The following is a 24,462-nucleotide window of genomic DNA, read 5'->3' as shown; positions in this document are numbered from 1 at the left end:
TCCGCGTCTTGGAGGCGACCTGGAAGAGCCGTGACGAACGCACTAGGTCCCCAGAGGAGGAAGCCGCCGGGCAGAGGCGCAGAGTGCCCGGGAGGAGGCTACTCGCGAAGCCCGGAAGCCCTCCCGGATCCACCCTGCGGCTGCCGCGCGACCCCGGACTTGCGCAGTAGCGTCCGCGGCGGTGGCGGCGGCGGCGGCGGCAGCACGGGCCGCGGCGGCGAGGTCCGCGGCGTCCCCCAGCCGGAAGGTCCGGCAGCCTCAGGCCGCCTGAGGCCTCCCGCGTCATGTCGGCCCAGGGCGACTGCGAGTTCCTGGTGCAGCGAGCCCGCGAGCTGGTGCAGCAGGACCTGTGGGCCGCCAAGGCTTGGCTGATCACGGCCCGCAGCCTCTACCCCGCAGACTTCAACATCCAGGTGAGGCCGGGCGGGGGCGCAGGTGGGGCGCTCCTCCCCGCTTCCCTGAGCCCCCAGCAAGCCCGGCCCAGGGGACCCCGGGCCCCGCTCCGGGTCGGGGCGACGGGAGCGTTACCCTCTTGGCGGTCGGGACAGCGCCTCGCGCCGCCTGGGAAGGCCGCCCGCCGGCTCGTGGGTCCGGACGGCAGCCGCGTGGGCGCGGGTAGTGGCGGGGGCAGGGGCGGGGTGGGGTGTTCTAGGTCCCCGTGGGAGGGAGCTGGGGTGCAGTGTAGTGAACACAGGCGCCAGCTCCGGGCTGCGGCTGTGTGAGGGGACCAATACCGCGCATCTGCGGGCCCCGCGGTTGATAAAGGCATCCGAGTGACGCGAACGGCATAGACCTGCACCGCGTTGCCGTCCGGGATAGTCAGAAGCCCCGCTGGCCGCCGGAGACGTGCCTGCGCTAATCCGGGGCTCCGGGGCCGCGCGGCGCGAGCCCTGAGGCTCCGTCAGCACGTGATGCCCGACCCTGGGACCTCCGGGGCGGTGGGGTGAGCCGGGCCGGCCGGGCGGAGGGCCTGACGCGGCCCCGGCCCGTGTTGCAGTATGAGATGTACACCATCGAGCGGAACGCGGAGCGGACGGCCACCGCCGGGAGGCTGCTCTACGACATGTGAGTGGGGACGCCGCCCCGCACCTCTCGGGAGCTTTCCGTTCTGTCTGTGGCAGAGGGAGTTGGGGGAAGGTCCTCAAGTTCATCTGCGTGTCCGGCACCTAAAGCTTAACTTGGTAGTGGTCTAGGCCTTCCGTTAACTGCAGGGAAGTCTTCTTAGGTTTTATTCTTGTTACAGCTCTTCCATTCAATCATTTATTTTACTTTGGGAATAACGTAATACAGGCTCCTCGCAGAAGTTGCGACGGTACTGAAGTATAAAGAATAATCAGTGGAAGTCCCTCCTAACCTCGGCCCGAATTCAGGAGTGTGTGTGTCTGTGTGCATGTACGGCCCAGGACGCATCAGTAGGTTCTGGGGGAGGAGTTGCAGCGGTGAGCGCCTACTGCACACCCACTGTGATGGGGCTCTTTCCAGGCCAGCATGTAGGGATCTACTTGGTTCTTTCTCCTGTCTGCATAGCGTTTCAGCCCTCTTTTGTCGGCGGACATTTAGGTAGTTTCCAGTTGTTTGAAATTATATTCAGAGTGTCAGAAAGCAGTTTTGTACTCACATTTGGGTGTTTTTCTGTAGAGTAGATTCTTAGAGTAGGTTTTCCTAGTCGAAGGGTATGCGCATTTTAAATTTCGATGCACTGTCAGATTACTCTCCAAAAAGTACTGTTCAGTTTACATCTCCACTGACCGTCTTTGAGTGCCTGTTTTCCCACACCTTCGCCAGCATTGGATATTATCCGTCTTTCCCTCAGCTGTCAATTTTTGCCGGTGCTGTAGGAGAAGGCAATATCTTGCTATTTTTTAAAGATTTGTGTTTGTTGTATTACTAATAAGACTGAGTATCTTTTCAAATATTTGGCTGTTTGTATTTTTTCTGTGATTTACCTTTGCCCATTTTTTTCTTTGGGGAGTTTTTTTTTTCTTGTTTGCCGTTTAGTAGTGTTTTGCATATTATGGACACTTGTCTTTTCACTTATTAAAAAAACTAAAGACTTTTGTGAGTACCCTCATTTTTGTTAGTTTTTATTTTTATATCTTTATTTCAGTTTGTTTTGGTACATCTATGTGTTCACTTGGAATATAGTAAAATGTGTTTTTCTCTGATGCTAGCGTTTTACTTTCTTTTTTGGATACTATTTAGAATCTGACATTTTAATTTAATGCATTCATTTTAAAAATAGGTTTGTGAATTTCCCAGATCAGCCCGTGGTGTGGAGAGAAATCAGCATTATTACATCAGCATTAAGAAACGATTCACAGGATAAACAAACCCAATTTTTAAGAAGTAAGAATAAAATGATAACTTACTGGTGTATAAATTACTACTTCTGTAAGTCAGAAAGAGAAATACAAATACCGTATGCTAACGCATGTATATGGAATCTAAAAAAAATGGTTCTGATGAACCTAGTGGCAGGACAGGAATAAAGACACAGGCGTAGAGAACAGACTTGAGGACACAGGGGGAAAGGGGAAGATGAACAAAGTGAGAGAGTAGCACTGACATATATGCACTACCAAATGTAAAATAGCTAGTGGGAAGCTGCTACACAGCACAGGGAGATCAGCTTTGTGACCACCTAGAGGGGTGGGATAGGGAGGGTGGGAGGGAGAAGCAAGAGGGAGGGGATATGGGGATATATGTATACGTATAGCTGATTCACTTTGTTGTACAGCAGAAACTAGCACAACGTTGTAAAGCAGTTATACTCCAATAAAGATGTAAAAAATAAAATTATCAACATCGATAAATAGCTAAGGTATTAAAGCTATCATTAAGATATCAGAGATAAGATATAATAATGTGTTTTATGCTACATACTCTAGCAATATACATAATTTATAAAATTAGAAGCAAAAACGTAAAAGAAGATAATTCATCTAATTTTTATAAAATGTCTGCATGAGATTAAAAGTAATTATATTTTGGAAGTTTTGCCTACTTGGGTAAAAATACTAGCAATTATTTCACCATAGTAAAAGTGACTCACAACTGTGAGCCCAATAAGATGCAGTTTTATTGAGCTGTTAATTTTAAAAATAATAATTTTCTGAAAAACAAATATCTAGAAAGTGATCATTCTTTTTACTGTTATTAGAACATAATGATGGTGCTATCTCATATAATACAGTTGTAGATATACCAAAATGTTTCCAAGTAGAATTATATTATAATAAAAAACATATAATTCTTTTTAAAACCTCTGGAATACCAAGTTCTGTGTAGTAATTTCACAAAAAAGTCACATCTGTGGTATTGGTACCCATATGCATGTTTTGTTCTTGGCAACTGAAGCCTGTACAAATGATGTCACTTGATCCCTTGAGCATATGCTTAGAACCCTTTAAACTTTCTTAAAGGATGTGGATTTATCAGTTAGCCTGGGAAACTGAATATATTTTAACAAGTTCTACAGTAATCATAAAACATCTGTAGATTAGACAGATCTCCACAGAACAGGAGAGAAACTTTTAGTAATTTATGACCTTTCTCATTAACCTTCACTCTGTGTTGGTTGCTATAGCCAATCCAGTATTTCAGATTTTGGATAAAAAAGAAAGTAGATTGTTTAGGTCATTTCAACTTAAGTGAGTGTTTTTTATCTCAGTCAGCAGCAAACACTGCTGTGACCCTTCCCAGACATCATTCTTCTCTTCTAGATCCAATAAGGCCTCCAAAGGTTTTATCGTCATTCAGCAAATATCTTATGCCCAATAATATCTGACCCCAAAGCCTTCCAGGTTGTAGGTGAACTCCAACAATAGTGATTCTTCACTTAGTATATACCATTCTGTACATGATGATGCCTTATTTCCACTTTTGCTTCCGTATTTTCTTTCTGAAAGAAACTTTTAAAAATGAAATATGTTATATACAGGTTTATTTGAAACTCTTCCTGGTCGGGTCCAGTGTGAAATGTTACTAAAGGTTACGGAACAATGCTTCAACACTTTGGAACGATCAGAAATGTTGCTTCTACTTTTGAGACGATTCCCTGAAACGGTGGTACAGCATGGGGTAAGATTTGATCCTTTCCTTTTTCATAAAAGAGTATAAAATTGATCAGTGGACCCACGAGTATGTTTCAGAGCTAGTGTGTGCTATTCTAACGCAGATTGCTCTAATTCTGAGGAGCACCGGGTAAGATTGAATTCAAATCAAGGAACTTTCGTCAGTAAAGCTAAAAGGGCGTCACTGTTACCAAACTCTATGAATATCCAGTAGGAGTTGTGTTACCAGTGTGAGGAAACAATTACCAAGCCTTGACAGTGCAACTTATCTTCAATTTGTGAAGTTCACTAAAGTTTTAAAAAATAATCTGTTTCATTGTATTGAACAGTGTGTTTGAATTTAAAGGAGAGCCATAGTTTGTATTCTTAACGTTTTTCATATGCTTTTGCCATATGGTCACTGTTTTCCCTCTACTCTGCCCTTTCCTCATATCTCTAATTATTATTGAGTGCTACTGGCAGGCATTGGTCGGTGTTCAGTAGGTCCTTCTATACTCCTTAGATCCGTGGAGGTAGACAGCATCCTACTTTACATATATGTTAGTCACTTCCCGTAGCCAGTAACGGAGAAGTGGGATTCAAATCTTTAACTTTCTTAATTCAACCTCTTTGGCTTATTCTTTCTGGCTCCACTTTTCTGGCTGCTGGCCCCAGTTAACCTTCTCTGTACGTCCGTATATTAGTTTCAAGGACCGCCGTAACAAAATACCAGAAACTGGGTGCCTTAAAACAACAGAAGTTTATTCTTTCACAATTCTGGAAGCTCGAAGCCCAAAAGCAAGGTATGGGCAGGGCCGTGCTCCCCGTGAAGGCTCTGGGGAGGACTCCTGCTCACCTCATCCTGGCTTCTGGGGCACCAGCGATCCTTGTCATTCTTTGGCTTGCAGCTTCATCTCTCAGTTTCTGCCTCTGTTGTCACGTGGCCTTCTTTGTGGTCTGTGTCCCTGTGTCTTTACATGACCTTCTTATAAAGATACCAGTCATTGGATTTAGGACCCACCCTGATCCAGTATGACTTCTACGAAGACCTTTTTTTTTTGGCTGTGTTGGGTCTTCTTTGCTGCGCACAGGCTTTCTCTAGTTGCGGCGAGCGGGGGCTACTCTTCATTGCGGTGCGCGGGCTTCTCACTGCGGTGGCTTCTCTTGCCGCGGAGCACAGGCTCTAGGCATGCAGGCTTCAGTAGTTGTAGCATGTGGGCTCTGTAGTTGTGGCTCGCGGGCTCTAGAGCACAGGCTCGGTAGTTGTGATACACGGGCTTAGTTGCTCGGCGGCATGTGGGATCTTCCCGGCCCAGGGCTCGAACCCGTGTCCCCTGAATTGGCAGGCGGATTCTTAACCACTGCACCACCAGGGAAGTCCCACGAAGACCTTTTTTATAAGATAAAAAAATATATGAGGTCACATTCTGAGGTTCTGAGTGGACGTGAATTTTGGGGGGATGCTGTTCAACCTGGTGTCCTCCCTGACGATTACTCTTTTAACTTTCTGTCTCATGTAATTGTTTACATGGTTCCCCTCTCCCCCCACCCCATGCATCCCCAGGTGGTTGCAAGGAAGATGATGCAGGTGTTGGTGGATTTGGAGAAGCCAGCTTTCTACTAGGCTAGGGCATCAGTAATGGGAAGGTGGCCTTCTCAAACAGTTGTGTCCGACCTAGTCCAGGCTGTATGACTGACTACTCCCGGCAACTCTTGAAAATGTTGTTTTGTCTACATGATACATCTTGATGTAGAGAATAAAGTTAGTTTCTACATTTCTTAGAAAAATCTCTACATCTGTATTATCAAACTAGCTCCAGTGCTTCCATTAAGTTTCTTAGACATTTTAATTTTACTAGTTCAGGGGAGAATAACCAAGACAGAGTGGTCTGTGGTCAGGTGAATGTAGGGTTCCCTTCTGGGTGGTGTTGCTGATGCATTCTTTTGTTTTCTAGTCTTTAAAATGATAATATTTGTTTCTTGGGTAAGTTTGAATATACAAACTATGTGGTAAATCAAATATGGTGTTTATTCATGTAATTCTGACGTCTGAAACTTAACACAGATGATTAATTGTATTTTGAAACAGGTTGGCCTTGGGGAGGCACTGTTGGAGGCTGAAACTATTGAAGAGCAAGAATCTCCTGTTAACTGCTTTAGAAAATTATTTGGTAAGAAAAATTACATTTTGTATTCATTCCTTATGCTAAGTAGAATATGCTGGGGGTAAGTGTCATTTCAGAAATAAGGTCATTTGTGGAAAGCAGAGGAACTCTTCGTATTATGGGATTTAAATCCGTGTTTATTTTTTCAGTTCAGAAAGCATTTTAAACAACTCCTAAATTTTTATTATGTAATAGTTGATACTTCTGAAAGAATATGTGTAACCATGTATTTGAGTATGAGGCATACTAATAAACACCTGAATTTCCACCCAAACATCACTCATAATGTGGAATCTGCCTGTGTGTTTCCTTCCTGACTCCATCCACTGGTGTCGCTCTGCACTGCATTTTTTAAATAAATGTGCCATAAGGGGTTTCTTTTTTGCCTATATATTTCAGGTACTACATTAAGTGAACTCTAAAATAAATTTTGTTTTTGCCAGAACCCTAGAGTAGACAAACAGCTTAATCGGTTTTTCCTCATTTTCCCTCTTCAACAGTGTGTGATGTCCTTCCTCTAATAATTAACAACCATGATGTTCGGTTGCCCGCCAATTTGTTGTATAAGTACTTGAACAAAGCAGCTGAATTTTATATCAATTACGTCACTAGGTCTACTCAAATAGAGAGTCAGCATCAAGGTAAGTGGGAATAACCTGCAGTTTATTTTATTGTATTTCTTACTTTGTAAAATTTCAAGCTCAGAAATCCCTCAACATTCTGATTATTCTCCTCTGGATACATACCAGTTTGATAGTCTTGCTAAAAGATGGTTCCTAGAAAAAAACACTACAGTTAAGAGATGAGACTTTTCTGGAGCCAGTTTTACCCCTCGATTGAAGCAGTGAACCTGCTGAACTGTAAGGTTAGTTTCATACGTTAACCACAGCTCAAAGGTCCCTTCCTACTCTACCAGGGGCCAGTGGTGGGTCTTTGAATAAAACACACAACATGTTGAAGTTCTGTGTTCTTGCCTCTTGCATGGGGAGTTAGACGTTTTTTCTCTATAAAGTACTGCATAAATAGTAAGTAGTAATGGTAATTGTAAACTACTTTTTGTTCACATCTCAGGTACCCAGGAAACGTCTGATTTAATGTCACCGAGCAAACGTAGCTCTCAGAAGTACATAATAGAGGGGCTGACTGAAAAATCATCCCAGATCGTGGACCCTTGGGAGAGGTTGTTTAAGATTTTGAATGTTGTTGGAATGAGATGTGACTGGCAGATGGATAAAGGAAGACGGTACAAAACTGTTCATTTCTAAGATTGCATAACAAATCTTTTGATAGCATACTCTCTATAAAACAAAATACTTTTTTCTAAAAGCATATAATGTATAGGGACACCTCTGTCTGGGCAAATTCTGTAACACTCAGTATTTATGCAAAAGAGTGTGGTTTTTCACTTTATTAAAAGATTCCCAACGGGAGTATGAACTCTTAAGATGATATTGAGTTTGAAGAACTCCTTGGTGTTTAGAGGAAAGAGAAGCTACTTGGCATGTTTGTGTCATGAACTCTTGGCCTGTTGCTACTCTAATTCGGAAGAGGAATTTGCATCCGTATGCAGACAATGAAGAATAGTTTTACATGCCTAGAGCCACATTTGGTAGTTGTAATGGTTCTATTGGGGCTTTTCTCTGGTAGACCTTTTGCTGACAAGCCCAGAGTAATTAAATAATTTTTATTGTCCTTCACCTTTCAGAAGCTATGGTGATATTTTGCATAGAATGAAGGATCTCTGCAGATACATGAACAACTTTGATAACGAAGCTCATGCAAAATATAAAAACCAAGTGGTTTATTCCACTATGTTGGTCTTCTTTAAGAATGCATTTCAGTATGTCAACAGCATACAGCCGTCTCTATTCCAAGGTTGGTTGAAGAATTTTAGAGTGTCTCAAAATACTGGCCTCATTGTGGGTGGTGAGGAAGATGAAAATGTTTACCTTAACATTGTTCTTGGATCCAAGTAATTGCGGGGTGATGCCAGAGCTTTCATTAGTTGTTGATTTTTATGTAAGAAAGTTTTCATTAAAAACTTATATATCAAAGGATGTAGTGGTACTGTGAAACTACAGATATTGAATGCCTCTTTTAAAAAAGCAGCAGATGTAGCTAAGTGCTGAAGTAGATTTCACAATGACTTCTCAACAGACAAAGATTTTTAAAATAAGATGTATGCATATAAATTCTAGAGAATGTGAAAAACAGGAAAACTACAGGGTGAGATCACCCACAATACTTCCAGTGTAATGCAGCTCTCATTTTTGTGTATTGACTATAGTGTTTCATATATTTAGATTTGTTTGGAATTTATAACAATAATGTATGTGTGTATGTGTGACTTGGTAGTTTTTCTTTTTTTGGTAATTTTATGCTTCGTGATCATTGTAAAAATTTGTCCACCACTGAGAAAGAACCTTTATTAACAATTTGGTTTATATCTGTACAGTTTTTCATTTCTGTATATGTATACTTATTTGTTTACCTAGCTGGGATGATACTGAACGTATTTTCACACGATGTTTGAGTAAATTTCCACCTGATATTAAGTACTGTTTCCCTGCTGCATTTTTAAGTGTTGGTGTTTTCCCTCCATCCACAGGTCCTAATGCCCCTAGCCAAGTTCCACTGGTTCTTCTGGAGGACATATCAAATGTATACGGTGATGTAGAGATCGATCGCAATAAACACATACATAAAAAGAGGAAACTAGCTGAGGGAAGAGAAAAAACCATGGTAATTCTTTCAGATATAATTGTTAACAGATTATATGTTTATGGTTTGCTAGAAATGAATCTTTGTAAAACATGGCTCTGGAGCTAAATTGATAAAGCTTGGGTCTTTTAATTATAAAATATAATTACTATATAAAATCAGTGGTTCTCCACTAGAGGTGATTTTGCCCCCTGGGTTATTTGACAGTGTCCGAGGGCATTTCTGATGGTCATGGCTCAGTGGGGAGGGATTACTGTTAGTACCTAGTGAACGGAGGCCAGGGATGCTGTTAAACATGCTCCTGTGCACAAGGAGAGCCCCACAGCAAAGCGTTATCCAGCCCCAAAGGCCGCTAGTGCTGAGGCTGAGGAGCCCTGGTATAAGTCGTTTATACCTGTTTGACTTAGTGCCATCGATTAAATTTAAAAGGCAAAACCAAATAAACTACCTTGGACATATAGAGCGGGGTGCCGAGGGGCACTGGCCGCCGAACGGGGAGTTCTTAGCCATCGGGGTAGGAAGTCATAACCCCAGGGGAGATGTTGGAAAGGTCCCATGAAGGAGGTTGGCATTTGACGCCAGCCTCGTAGGGTTTTGTTGTTTGGAATTGGGAAGTAGATTTTGTTAAGAAGGGGCAGCTTGCACAAAGATGCAGGAAACCAGAGAGTGAACCATCAGTCTTCTGGTCTGGCCTGCTGGCAAGCCAGTGCCCAGCGCTGATTTTCGAACTCTTTTTAAGCAGAGGAATCCTTTCTTTCAAGGAGCACTTTTGTGGAGGCCCGTCATGTAATGTGACAGTGGGGATGCTCTCGGTCAGGTCTCAGCAAACTTTGTCCTGTAAAATGCTGGGTGGTGAATGTTTCAGGCTTTGCAGGCCATGCGTCTCCATTGCAGATACTCAGCTCTGCTCCTAAAGTGCAGAAATAGCCACAGACAGTGGGAGACAGCAGGGTTTGTCCTGCAGGGCATAGCGTGCCAGCCCCTCTTCTGGTGGAAGTGTGAGGGCAGCCAGGAGTCTCACCCAACTTCTGTCCCCTCTTCTCTCCACCTTTCAGTTTCTTAACATGCTCTTCTTCAGCCCTTGGGTAACATTTAACGAGACCCTGGCTTGATGAGAGACAGGTCTGAAAATCAGTTTAATCTGATGTCTCCAAGGCTCTGGAGTATGAAATGGTTTGGAGTGGGAAGACGTGGCCCATTCTGAATGTGCGTGTAAGGGTATTAACTAGTTCTGAAAAACTGGTTTGTTTCCTTCCACAGAAAAATGCTCAACATGCACAATTTTGCTTTGAAGCCCAACCCTGAACCCCAGGCTGAGATCTCCGTGCTAACCAGGCTTTCCCAGATGCCCTCTGTCTGCTCTTCCGTTCTTTCCTGACATTCCCAGGCTGGGTAGCTCTTGTCAGCTCTCCCTTCTGCTTTCTGAGGGTGTGTGGTTTCACAGTAAGACCACAGACACCTCTCCCACCCACGTAGGTGGTAGGTTGTGTGTCCCTAGTCTCAATGAAAAGCAGTGGCCTGTCATTCAGTGTATGTAGCGTAGCCGCGCCCTGAGTTTCTCTCCACCCCCTCCCTGTCCAGGCACCGCGGCCTCTGCCCCGGCTCACCCGAGTCATCATCCTGGCTCCCTGCTCGCACTCTTGCCTCCCACAATCTCTCCTCTCCCCAGCAGCCTTAGTGACCTTTTTACAATGTGAGTAAGACATGGCTTCTGCCTCTGACGGCTCCGCATCACTCTAAGAATAAAATCCAGACTCTTTCCTTTGGCTTCAGAGCATGCACTGAGCCGCCCTCGGTGCTGCAGACACACTGGCTGCCGCTGCTCCTGCCCGGGCCCCGGCGCAGCTCATAGCCATGCACTGGGGCGGAGTGCCTTTCTGTGCCTGGCTGGGTCCCATCGGGCAGTGCTCAGCCCAGAGCTGAGCTCTCTCCCGGAGGCTGCCTCCAAATGGCCATCAGTTTTCTCTTTTTATTACTGTATCTTAATTCTGCATAGCCCTTATTGCAGTTTATTTTTCATTCTTTCTTGGTTGGTGGGTTTGCTGTCCGTGTCCCTTCACCAGAGTACAAGCTCCACGGGGCCAGTGGCAGTGTCTGGGCATCCATCTGAACGGTGCCTGCGCCCCAGCAGGCCTTCGGTGAGCTCTGGTGCGCGAGGGGATTCACACATGCCCTCCCGGGTGTGGGTCCGGGCAGTGGTACAGCTGTGTAGCCTCTGGCCCATCCGTTCCTCCTTCCATCCTTCACTCGTCGTGTGCCGTCTAGCAGGCTCTGCTCTCATGCTCTGACCCTCCAGGCAGTCTGGGGTCTCCGTCCCACTGCCTGCCCCACCCAGTGCAGGTCCAGCCAGGTCTGTTTGTCCCATTGTGGCAAGGGACATACCTGGTGGCCCATGAGCTCAGCTCACAGACCTGTCTTGTTTTACTCGTAGTGTTTTGTTTTGTTTTGTTTTTACTAACCTAGCACCTAAAACTTGGAAGCTTTCTCTCACTATCCAGATGTCTGACTTCCCTTTAATAATTGGTGTCTCTGATAATGCTGGCCCTTGTGGAGGCCCACCCCTGCAGTGGGGTGGACATTCTCCCCGCAGCCTAAGTGCCTGCCAGGCAGCTGGAGCCGGGGGCAGTCTTCCCTGTGGGCAGGGTGTTCCACCACGTACACTCGTGTACCTTCCCTGAGGTCAAGACTCCTGCTTCAGAGCATCCCTGCAGAGCCTCAGAGTGCATTACTGTATTTCGAAATCAATTTCTCGAAATTTTACAGACTGTTTGGAACTCCACACTATCCCCACCACATCTGAGGCCCTTCCAGAAACTCCTGATCTCATTTTGAGGCAGGAATATGTTCCATGAGTTGCCACGGCGATGAACACACCATTCCTATTACTGTATCTCACTAGATGGCCCACGTGTGGCCCACATGTGGCCCCGATGAGCTAAGATGCCTGACAGATGGGTTTTGGTTTTGAAAGGAATTGGGGTGTGTGTCATTACTAAGGGGATAAGAATATGAAGCTAACTAGGGTGGGACGGGGAGGTAGTGGGAGGGAGGTGCCAATTTTTTCTGAGTTTAGCTTGAGGATTGGAGCTTTTTATGTTTGTTTTAACTATAGTTGTTTTACAATGTTGTGTTAGTTTCAGGTGTACAACTTCAGATTCTTTTCTATTCTACGTTATTACAAGATATTAAATATAGTTCCCTGTGCTGTGCAGTAGGTCCTTGTTGGTTATCTATTTTATATATAGTAGTTTTTATCTATTAATCCCATACTCCTAGTTTATCTCCCCCCGCCCCCCCTTTCCCCTTGGTCACCGTAAGTTTGTTTTTTATATCTGTGAGTTTGTTTCTGTTTTGTAAATAAGTTTATTTGTGTCTTTTTTAGATTCTACATACAAGTCATATCATATAATATTTGTCTTTCTCTGACTTACTTCACTTAGTATAATAAGTCCATCCATTGGTCCTGCAAATGGCATTATTTCATTGTTTTTTGTGGCTGAGTAGTCCATTGTACATATATACCACATCTTCTTTATCCAGTCATCTGTTGATGGACACTTGGGTTGTTTCCATGTCTTGACCATTGTGAATAGTGCTGCTATGAAGATTGGGGTGCATGTATCTTTTCCAATTAGACTTTTTGTCTTTTCCACATATATACCCAGGAGTGGGATTGATGGATCATATGGTAGCTCTACTTTTAGTTTTTTAAGGAACCTCCATACTGTTCTCCATAGTGGCTGCACCAATTTATATTCCCACCAACAGCGCAGGAGGGTTCCCTTTGCTGCACACCCTCTCCAGTGTTTATTATTTGTACACTTTTTAATGATGGCCATCTTGACCAGTGTGAGGTGATACCTCATTGTAGTTTTGATTTGCATTTCTCAAATAATTAGTGTTGTTGAGCATCTTTTCACGTGCCTGTTGCCATCTGTTTGTCCTCTTTGGAAAAATGTCTGTGTAGGTCTTCTGCCCATTTTTTGATTGGGTTGTTTGTTTCTTTGATATTGAGCTGCATGAGCTGTCTGTATATTTTGGAAATTAATCCCTTGTTGGTCGCATTGTTTGCAAATATTTTCTCCCAGTCCATTGGTTGTCTGTTCGTTTTGCTTATGATTTTCTCTTTTTTTTTAAACATCTTTACTGGAGTATAATTGCTTTACAATGGTGTGTTACTTGCTGCTGTATAACAAAGTGATTCAGCTGTACATATACATATATCCCCATATCCCCTTCCTCTTGCATCTCTCCCTCCCATCCTCCCTACCCCACCACTCTAGGTGGTCACAGAGTACGAGCTGATTTCCCTGCGCTATGCAGCAGCTTCCCACTAGCTATCTGTTTTACATTTGGTAGTGTATATATGTCCATGCCACTCTCTCGTTTCGTCCCAGCTTATGCTTCCCCCTCCCCGTGTCCTCAAGTTTGTTCTCTACGTCTGCGTCTTTATTGCTGTCCTGCCTCTAGGTTCTTCAGAACCACTTTTTTTTTTTTTTAGATTCCATATGTATGTGTTACCGTATGGTATTTGTTTACTTCACTCTGTAGGACAGACTCTAGGTCCATCCACCTCACTACAAATAACTCAATTTCATTTCTTTTTATGGCTGAGTAATATTCCAGTGTATATATGTGCCACATCTTCTTTATCCATTCACCTGTCAGTGGACATTTAGGTTGCTTCCATGTCCTGGCTATTGTAAATAGCGCTGCAATGAACATTGTGGTACATGACTCTTTGAATTATGGTTTTCTCAGGATATATGCCCAGTAGTGGGATTGCTGGGTCATATGGTAGTTCTATTTTTAAATTTTTAAGGAACCTCCATACTGTTCTCCATAGTGGCTGTATCAATTTACATTCCCACCAACAGTGCAAGAGGGGTTCCCTTTTCTCCATACCTCCTCCAGCATTTATTGTTTGTAGATTTTTTGATGATGGCCATTCTGACTGGTGTGAGGTGATACCTCATTGTAGTTTTGATTTGCATTTCTCTAATGGTTAATGATGTTGAGCATCCTTTCATGTGTTTGTTGGCAGTCTGTATATCTTCTTTGGAGAAATGTCTATTTAGGTCTTCTGCCCATTTTTGGATTGGGTTGTTTGTTTTTTTGATATTGAGCTGCATGAGCTGCTTGTAAATTTTGGAGATTAATCCTTTGTCAGTTGCTTTGTTTACAAATATTTTCTCCCATTATGAGGGTTGTCTTTTGGTCTTGTTTATGGTTTCCTTTGCTGTGCAAAAGCTTTTAAGTTTCATTAGGTACCATTTGTTTATTTTTGTTTTTATTTCCATTTCTCTAGGAGGTGGGTCAAAAGGATCTTGCTGTGATTTATGTCGTAGAGTGTTCTGCCTATGTTTTCCTTGAAGAGTTTTATAGTGTCTGACCCTACATTTAGGTCATTAATCCATTTTGAGTTTGTTTTTGTTTACGGTGTTAGGGAGTGTTCTAATTTTATTCTTTTACATGTAGCTGTCCAGTTTTCCCAGCACCACTTATTGAAGAGCCTGTCTTTCTTCCATTGTATATTCTTGCCGCCTTTATCAAAGAGAAGGCGACCATATGTGTATGGGTTTACCTCTGGGCTTTCTGTCCTGTTCCATTGATCTATCTTTCTGTTTTTGTGCCAGTACCATACTGTCTTGATTACAGTAGCTTTGTAGTATAGTCTGAAGTCAGGGAGTCTGATTACTCCAGCTCCATTTTTCTTTCTCAAGATTGCTTTGGCTATTCGGGGTCTTTTGTGTTTCCATACAAATTGTGAAATTTTTTGTTCTACTTCTGTGAAAAATGCCATTGGTAGTTTATAGGGATTGCATTGAATCTGTAGATCGCTTTGGGTAGTATAGTCATTTTCACAACATTGATTCTTCCAATCCAAGAACATGGTATATCTCTCCATCTGTTTGTATTGTCTTTAATTTCTTTCATCAGTGTCTTATAGTTTTCTGCATATAGGTCTTTTGTCTCCTTAGGTAGGTTTATTCCTAGGTATTTTATTCTTTTTGTTGCAGTGGTAAATGGGAGTGTTTTCTTGATTTCACTTTCATATTTTTCATCATTAGTGTATAGGAATGCAAGAGATTTCTGTGCATTAATTTTGTATACTGCTATGCAAATCAAACAATGTGATACGCCATATTAAGAAACTGAAGGATAAAAACCATATGATAATCTTAATAGATGCAGAAAAAGCTTTTGACAAAATTCAACACCAATTTATGATAAAAACCTTCCAGAAAGTAGGCATAGAGGGAACCTACCTCAACATAATAAAGGCCATATACAACAAACCCACAGCCAACATTGTTCTCAGCGGTGAAAAACTGAAACCATTTCCTCTAAGATCAGGCACAAGACAAGGTTGCCCACTCTCACCACTATTATTCAACATAGTTTTGGAAGTTTTAGCCACAGCAGTCAGAGAAGAAAAAGAAATAAAAGGAATCCAAATCGTAAAAGAAGAAGTAAAACTGTCACTGTTTGTAGATGACATGACACTATACATAGAGAATCATGAAGATGCTACCAGAGGGCTTCCCTGGTGGCGCAATGGTTAAGAATATGCCTGCCAATGCAGGGGACACGGGTTCGAGCCCTGGTCTGGGAAGAACCCACATGCTGCGGAGCAGCTAAGCCCATGCACCACAACTACTGAGCCTGCACTCTAGAGCCCGCCAGCCACAACTGCTGAAGCCCGCACACCTAGAGCCTGTGCTCTGCAACAAGAGAAATCACCGCAGTGAGAAGCCTCCACACCACAATGAAGAGTAGCCCCCGCTCACCTCAACTAGAGAAAGCCCGTGTGCAGCAACGAAGACCCAATGCCGCCAATAACAAAAAAACAAGAAACAAAACAAAACAAAAAGAAAAGATGCTACCAGAATACTACTAGATCTAATCAATGAATTTGGTAAAGTAGCAGGATACAAAATTGATGCACAGAAATCTCTTGCATTCCTATGAGTTTCTTTGCTGAGCAAAAGCTTATAAGTTTAATTAGGTGCCATTTGTTTGTTTTTGTTTTTATTTCTTTTGCCTTGGGAGACTGATCTAAGAAAATACTACTATGATTAATGTCTGAGAATGTTTTGCCTATGTTCTCTTATAGGTGTTTTATGGTGTCATGTTTTATATATAAGTCTTTAGGCCATTTTGAGTTTATTTTTGTGTATGGTTTGAGGGAGTGTTGTAATTTCATTAATTTGCATGCGGCTGTCCAGCTTTCCCAGAACCACTTGCTGAAGAGACTGTCTTTCCTCCATTGTATATTCTTGCCTCCTCTGTTGAAGATTAATTGACCAGAGGTGTGTGGGTTTATTTCTGGTCTCTATTCTGTTCCATTGATCTGTATGTCTGTTTTTGTGCCAATACCATGCTATTTTGATTACTATAGCTTTGTAGTATTGTCTGAAGTCTGGGAGGGTTATGCCTCCAGCTTTGTTCTTTTTCCTGAGAATTACTTTGGCAATTCTAGTTCTTTTGTGGTTCCATGTAAATTTTAGGATTATTTGTTTTAGCTGTTTGAAAAATGTCATAGGTAATTTGATAAAGGATCACATTAAATCTGTAGATTGCTTTTGGTAGTATGGCCATTTTAACAATATTAATTATTCCATTTCAAGAGCATGAGATACCTTTCCATTTCTTTGAATCATCTTCAGTTTCCTTTATCAGTGTTTTAGAGTTCTCAGCATATAGGTCTTTCACCTCCTTAATTAGGTTTATTCCTAGGTTTATTTATTTTTTGACCTGATTTTAAATGGGATTTTTTTTTTTTTTTTACTTTCTGATATTTCATTGTTAATGTGAAGAAATGTAACAGATTTTTGTATATCTATCTTGTATCCTGCTCCCTCGCTGAATTCATTTATTAGTTCTAATAGTTTTTGTGTGGAGTCTTTAGGATTTTTCTATATAGAGTATCATTTCTTCTGCATACAATGACAGTTTTACCTCTTCCTTTCCAATTTGGATACATTTTATTTCTTTTTCTTGTCTAATTGCTGGGTTAGGACTTCCAATACTGTGTTGAATAGAAGTGGTAAGAGTGGGCATCCTTGTCTTGTTGCAGATTTTAGTGGGAAGGCTTTCAGCTTTTCACCATTGAGTATTATGTTGGCTGTGGGTTTGTCGTAAGTGGTTTTATTATGTTGAGATATGTTCATTCCCACTTTGGTGAGAACTTTCATCATGAATGGATGTTGAGTTTTTTTTTTTTTTTTTTTTCTTATTTATTTTTTGGCTGCATTGGGTCTTCATTGCTGCACAAGGGCTTTCTCTAATTGCAGTGAGCAGGGGCTACTCTTCATGGCGGTGCACAGGCTTCTCATTGCGGTGGCTTCTCTTGTTGTGGAGCATGGGCTCTAGGCGTGTGGGCCTCAGTAGTTGCAACATGCAGGCTCAGTAGTTGCGGCACGTGGACCCTAGAGTGCACGGGCTTCAGTAGTCGCAGCGCATGGGCTCAGTATTTGTGGCACACAGGCTCTAGGGTGCGCAGGCTTCAGTAGTTGTGGCGCACAGGCTTAGTTGCTCCATGTGGGATCTTCCCGGACCAGGGATCGAATCTGTGTCCTGTGCATTGGCAGGCGGATTCTTAACCACTGCGCCATCTGGGAAGTCCAGATGTTGAGATTTATCAAATGCTTTTTCTGCATCTGTTGAGATAATCATATGGTTTTTGTGTTTTCTTTTGTTAATATGGTGTATCACATTGATTGATTAGTGTTATGTTGAACCATCCTTGTGACCCTGGAATGAATCTGACTTGATCATGGGTGTATGATCATTTTTGTGTATTGTTGGATTCAGTTTGCTAATATTTTGTTGAGGACTTTTGCATCTATATTTATCAAAGATATTGACCTGTAATTTTCTTTTTTTGTAGTGTCTTTGTCTGGTTTGGTATCAGGGTGATGGTGGCTTCATAGAATGACTTTGGGAGTGTTCCCTCCTCTTCAGTCTTTTGGAAGAGTTTGAGAAGGATTGGTATGAGTTCTTCTTTGTGTGTTTGGTAGAATTCCCCAGTGAAGCCATCTCATCCTGGACTTCTGTTTACGGGGAGTTTTCTTAATTACAGATTCTGTTTTAGTGATTGGTCTGTTCAGGGTATCTGTTTCTTCTTGATTAAGTTTTGACAGGCTGTATGTTTCTAGAAACTTGTCCATTTCTTCTAGGTTGTCCATTTCATTGGCATATAACTGTTCATAGTACTCTCTTATGATTTTTTTTGTTTCCCCAGTATTGGTTGTTATTTCTCCTCTTTCATTTCTTATTTTATTTAGTTCCTCTCTTTTCTTCTTGGTGAACCTGGCTAGAGGTTTGTTGGTTTTGTTTATGAGGATTGGAGCTTTTAGGTGAAATATTTTTACATATTTTTTAAAAATTTTATTGAATCTAAAAAATTCAGTTGATTTACAGTGTTATATTAATTTCTTCTGTACAGAAAATTGATTCAGTTATACATACATATTCTTTTTCATATTCTTTTCCATTATGGTTTATTACAGGCTATTGAATATAGTCCCCTGTGCTATACAGTAGAATCTTGTTTTTTATCCATTCTGTATATAATAGTTTGCATCTGTTAATCACAAACTCCCAGTTCTTCCCTCCCCTATTCCCACCCTTGGCAACCACAAGTCTCTTCTCTATGTCTGTGAGTCTGTTTCTGTTTCATAGATGTGTTTATTTGTACATATTTTTAGACAGTCTTAGTGGGGTAAAAATCTGCAGGGAAAATTTAATTTGGGTCAATTAATTAATAAAAATGACGTAGGTGGAATAAAAGGTTCAAGAAATTTTCAGGAAAATAAAGTGAAATGGAGCTTTTTTGACTTTACTTGTTTTTGGCAAAAAGTCTGACCATACTCAGTGGCATTTACAATAGTTGCCTTTCTCTGAGGCCCTCTCTTTTCTTTGGCTTTATTTGAGATGAAGAGCAAGAAATGTAGGAAAGTTTATTATAAAGTAAAATGGGTAAGTGCAGACAAATGTAATTCCTGGCCAGACACCTTGCATTGGGTGGCCATTGGAGAAGTTATATGCAGTGAACAAAAGATAAGTAACAGTTTCTCTTAATTATTTCTCAGAGGACTCGGGCTTTAATTTTATGGCACTACAGAACAAACTGTTTCTTGGAAGCAAATTAAATGTCACCTATTGGAAAAAAGTAAACTGTAAAACAGGTGCTACTTAATTAAGCTGTATCCCTAAATGTAAAAATGTAAGTTTTGGCTTTTATAACATTGGTATATTTTTAAAGTTATTGGAAGTTTTAACTCTATAGCTTTACTCTGAAACCAACATAAGCTTAGAATTTTTTTGTTTTTTTTTTTTGCGGTACGCGGGCCTCTCACTGTTGTGGCCTCTCCCGTTGCGGAGCACAGGCTCCGGACGCGCAGGCTCAGCGGCCATGGCTCACGGGCCCAGCCGCTCCGTGGCATGTGGGATCTTCCCAGACCGGGGCACGAACCCGTGTCGCCTGCATCGGCAGGTGGACTCTTAACCACTGCGCCACCAGGGAAGCCCAAGCTTAGAATTTATCATCAGAAAACCTTAATTTTAAAAGTAACTATCAAACTTGTGAAAGGATGAAAATTTTATGTTACTTTTTAAAGCTAAATTGTTAAATTCAAAAGAATTGTATTATACTCATGATAGTATCCTTTGATATGAAATTCATATAATAATCAGAATTGGCAACAATAAATGTAATAATGTTTAAGTAGTGACTATCTTTATAACTTTAATCATGTTCTTCACATTCTCTAAGCAGAGTTCAGACGATGAAGACTGTTCAGCAAAAGGAAGGAATCGTCACATTGTTGTCAATAAGGCAGAACTTGCTAACTCCATCGAGGTGTTGGAAAGCTTTAAGCTGGCCAGAGAGAGCTGGGAGCTGCTCTATTCCCTGGAATTCCTTGACAAGGGTAAGGCATGCTCATCCTGTTGTGATATTTCATTTTTTATGGGAAATCATCATGCCGAAAAGGTTCATTATTCTACTCGAAATGTCGTCACTAACAGCTGATTAAATTGATTACAGTAGTTCACACATTTCATAGGATTCTTTTTTGAGCAGGAAATCTAATCAGTTATAAATATTCAAATAACCATTTACCTCTTAGCTCGTGCACTGGGGGTGTATTATAATCAGGGTTGGGGTGGACTTGGGGGGGGGGTTTGATCTTTCTGTTAAAATTTATATTGCTGGCCATTTTCTTGCTGGGTTTGTCTGGTGCTTTTAGTCACTCTGCCCACTGCTTTGTGCCCCCTCCAGCCACATGTGACTAAGGCTGCAGAAGGTGGTGCTGTGATGCCTGACTTGACTCCGTTGCTTGAAAGCCCAAATTCCAAACACTGCAGAAAGCCCGCTTTGAGCATAGACAGAAATGAGAGGGAGTTTCCTCTGTATAATATTTACACTACTGAGTATTTCAACACTACTCAGAAATCACTAGCACTCTGCTAACCAGCATATTTTCCTGTACTTTGGGATCAAGGCCATTACTTTCCTCCTGGCCAGTGGACATTTGTCCCTGGCTTGCTCCTGTCACGTGCCTATACAGGCCCCTTGTTTGATGTGTCATGTCATAGTTTCTAAGTAAACATTGCATCGTCCAGTTCCTCCTTGTCACATCTAGAATGGTGAACAGGTATGTGACTTTTGGAGGGGATGTTTTTCTTTAGGCATAAATCGACTTAAAAAAATGAGTGAAACTCTTAATGTCATATATTTATTACTTTAACTGGGTGAAAGCAAAGCAGTTTAGAAGATAAAGTAATGTGTGAAAAGCATTTTGAGCAGCTGCTAGCGCATGATGTGTGCTTAGGAAGTGTTGGTGCCTAATAAGGTTATTGCTTGTGTATTACTGGTAAGTATTCTGCCCTAACTTTACTATCGAACTGAAAGTTCAGACCATTGTTTTAGAAATCAAAGTCTAAAGTTACATCCATTTTTTGGTAATTTGTTTCTCTCTGACTATTGTTCTGTTGGTGGGTATGTCAGTTTTATTCTCTGCTTCTGTGTTACGTATTTCTGGTGAATTAACTTTTGAATTCTTGCTCAGAATTTACAAGAATTTGTTTGGCGTGGAAGACGGATACTTGGCTTTGGTTGAGAATCTTCCTCAACGATGTGATCATCTATCAGGTAATGTGTGTTTAAGTACCTGTGTCTTGACCACGGTTGCTGTGAGCATCTTCAGCGTGAAGATGTGTGCGTTTCCTCCTGCTCTGAAGGCAGATGTTCCTTCTTCACTGATGAGGGGATTGTGGTCCACTTTCAGCTGAGAACAGCTCCGGACGGCAGGCCCACATCTGGGTTACTTTTGGGGGGTCCAATCACACCCCTCTGTAAAAGTAAGAGTTTTATTTCTCAGTGAAAGACAAACACTGCTCACCTCTCCTCTCTGCTCTGGGGGAGCCCTGCTGCCTTGCTCTGCTGTCCTCGAGCTACTTATGTCCAGAAGCGAGAGAGGATTCAGTAACGAGAGGGAGAGCTTCCAACCCCCGTTGTTGAAATGGGCAGGTTGCAGCTTCCAGCCTTCATGAGGAGAAATGGTATTAGTAGTAAAATATTCATAAAGAAGTGGTATATCCAAAATGTACGCTACCAAAGAGCTTGTGTCATTTTATTTAGTCTCAAGAATTAAGACTAGAAAGAAAAATCTTTGTATTTATGAAGTCCCCCTACAGATCCTCCACGTAGCTTTAGCTAAGTTGGTTTGATTCTGTAGCTGTGTCCATTCCCTCCTCAAATGATTAAGTACAGGTGCCTGATTTGTGGCTGCTTGCTGGGGGCGTAATTAGCTCTGGAGATTCTTTAATGGCACTGTGTTTCCCTCCTTGCTGTGACTTTCTAAGGGTCAATATAAAAAGGCCATAGCCAGCCTGCACCACTTGGCCGCTCTCCAGGGACCGCTTCCTCAGCCACAGATCTCGGGACAGGGGACCTTGGAGCATCAGAGGGCGCTCATCCAGCTGGCGACCTGCCACTTTGCCTTGGGGGAGTACAGAGTGAGTACTGGGTGCCTGGTATGGGGACGTGCAGGCGCACTCGGTAACCTTGGGGCTTTCTTTTTTTTTCCCAGAGTGGCTTTTTAATTCAGTGCATGTTTACTTGAAGCTTGCTCTTTCTGCCTAGATTTTATTATCTCATCTGCTGGTGAAAAGGTTAGTGATGCTGTTTAATTTCCTCCTTTCTATAGCTTCCCTCAAGTTAGGCTTCCATACTTTTCACATTTCCCGCTCATTATTCCATTTGTTTGAGGATGATTTTTACTTTCTTGCCTGGAATCCCTTTAGAGTGGAGTCAGTCCTCTTGTACTTGGACAGAAGAGGCCTTCACCCAGTGGGAGATGGAGATTCACAATAGCATATCTGAACTCAGGTTCTCTTTTTACGTGGTGGTGACACCTCTTAGGGGTGTTGCAGGAGCAGCTGTATGAACAGACCTGCCTTCTCCATGCTGTGAGCCCCTCCTTGCATGGTGGCCGCACAGCTTCAGTCCGCAGTAAACACCTGCATGCGGTGAGCGTGACCAGCGCGGCTTTATACGCACAGTTACTGGATAGATTCAGGTCACACCTTAACACACCAACTCGGATTTCTTCTTGTCTCTCTATAGAGATTAAGTTGATTACTTTGTGATTAAAAACGCTAAATTAAATTTTTTCACTTGAACTTTGAAATATGATTTACAATTTGCCGTGATGAATTTTAGAAAGAAAAAGTTAATAAGTATGTGAAGTATGTGCATTTAAAATTGAAATGCTTTTCTATCACTTACGTTGTCAGGTGCCTAATTCTAAGTTTCAATTGATTCCTTTTGCGAACTTAAGAGAGCACATAGTTACGCACACAGATACACACGTGTCGTGTAGAATTAGACAGCCGTGCACGGTACGAGGGAACGTATGATAAACTGGTAGATTTGATTAAGCTACGCAGACTCATTCTCTCTGAGGGCTCCTGTTACCACCTCCGTGCGGGTCGCTCTTAGGCTTTCATCTTTGGTTTCTACCTTATCTGATTCCTGAGTCTCTGACTGCCTGTCTTTGGCTGGGACTCAGCATGTCCAGATGTGCATTTCCTTAGTTCTCTGGACCTTAGACACCACCTGTCAAGTCACAGAGACTCTTACTCAAGCTGGTCCTTTTGTCTCTTCCAGGATGGGGCACCAGTGCTTTTGGCATAGTGCCTTTTATTTCCACTGCCACCACCCTAACCCACGGCTTTTAACTGAGTTTGTTGCCTGTAACCATTTTTCCAACCCTATAAGTTATGGTCAGCTCTCTACAACATTGCTGTCATCATTCCATTTCATCGAGGTGTTGACTTCCTGGGTGCCCCAGGGTGGGATCCCTGTGTTCAAGGACATCTAATTTGAGTTGGAGAGAGAAGTGCAGGTGTTTATGTAAGACAGTTAAAAATCCAGAACTAGCAGTTTGCCTCAGACCTGTGCACAGCAGTCATACAGCAGTCATTCAGGGAAGGGTGGTTTCGCCCAGGCCCACACCCTCGGGGAAAGAAGGTGGGTATTGAAGGAAGGATGGCGGCATATGATTCTGAGTTAACTCCCGGTCTCACTACTCACTAGCGCTGTGACCTGTCTAACTCCAGGGTTCAAGTTCTTAACTCCCCAGCTGCCGATCTCTCAAAGCTGGAGCTTCATGACCCTGTGGCCATGGGTGATTCTGGATGTGCCAGGATACCGACCCCTCAGCCCCAGGCAGTTAGCTGTGGCTTGGGCAGCTAAGCCCCAGATCATTTGCTGCCAGCTCTGAGCAGCCTTACAAATACTATTTTCTGGAAGTGCCAAGACATGAAAAAGGTTGGGAAGATTCCACTTCGTCATCTGTAAAATGGGGGTAGTAGGGGGTTGTGCCTGACACACAGGAAATGCTCCCTCAGCCGATTCTGACTGTTACTACTGGAATTTGATGGGTGGACAGAAGGTGATGCCCTGCTCTCTGTGGCTTGAGACCACCTGCTCCATGGGCACCTGGGGCCGCCTCTCATCCAGCAGCACGTCATTGGTCCAGTTTCATGTCTGTTTCCTAAACCACGCCCTCCTTCCCCTCAAGGGAATTGCCAAAACCAGTAGAAAGCCTTCCCCACGTCGTCTTTCTCTCCTCCTTTGAAAACCCGTTTTTCTCTTTTCCATATTTCAGATCCTGCCCCCCTTTAAGGCTTAGATCACCTCCCTGCCTGAAATTTTTCCTGCTAGTTTAGTCTGTGGGTGTTTCTACTTAGTTTTAAATTATGCTCTAAACATAACATTTTAGTCCGCCACCATGTGTCCCATTTTGTTAATTTTTCTATTCAGTGAGTTAGTAAATGTCCTTAAGATAGGGACATACTTCTTTTGGATTCCACTGTGCTGTGAAACACTTTGGTAGTTTAGTTAATACTTGATTAATTTTTAGGTTCTTTTGTTTTTTAACAGTGAAGAATGAGTTAGTGTTCCCTGAATGGTCTAGTACATGGATTTGATCTCAGTTATTTTTCTACAC

At 42.6% G+C, this 24,462-nt stretch overlaps 1 protein-coding gene across 3 annotated transcripts in view; it reads left to right on the top strand.

Moving 5' to 3' along the window:
• The first annotated feature begins 252 nt into the window (after positions 1-252).
• INTS10 (integrator complex subunit 10) overlaps positions 253-24,462 on the top strand; it is a 36,745-nt gene continuing 12,535 nt past the window's right edge. For 2 of the 3 annotated variants that reach the window (XM_082680197.1, XM_082680199.1), the window contains exons 1-12: positions 253-413; positions 998-1,065; positions 2,243-2,346; positions 3,941-4,080; positions 6,142-6,223; positions 6,718-6,858; positions 7,289-7,460; positions 7,923-8,092; positions 8,826-8,959; positions 19,722-19,875; positions 21,016-21,098; positions 21,812-21,964. In XM_082680197.1, the coding sequence (XP_082536323.1) occupies positions 285-413; positions 998-1,065; positions 2,243-2,346; positions 3,941-4,080; positions 6,142-6,223; positions 6,718-6,858; positions 7,289-7,460; positions 7,923-8,092; positions 8,826-8,959; positions 19,722-19,875; positions 21,016-21,098; positions 21,812-21,964 (1,530 nt within the window). In that variant the 5' untranslated portion in view covers positions 253-284. The remainder of the gene's footprint in view (positions 414-997; positions 1,066-2,242; positions 2,347-3,940; positions 4,081-6,141; positions 6,224-6,717; positions 6,859-7,288; positions 7,461-7,922; positions 8,093-8,825; positions 8,960-19,721; positions 19,876-21,015; positions 21,099-21,811; positions 21,965-24,462) is intronic. The other variant, XM_082680198.1, reaches the window with a different exon arrangement.

The sequence above is a fragment of the Grampus griseus genome (genome assembly GCF_964374135.1).
Source record: "Grampus griseus genome assembly, chromosome: 21".
NCBI classification, from domain to species: domain Eukaryota; kingdom Metazoa; phylum Chordata; class Mammalia; order Artiodactyla; family Delphinidae; genus Grampus; species Grampus griseus.
The sequence above is the reverse complement of the archived record's forward strand: the minus strand, read 5'-3'. Positions and strand labels throughout refer to the sequence as shown.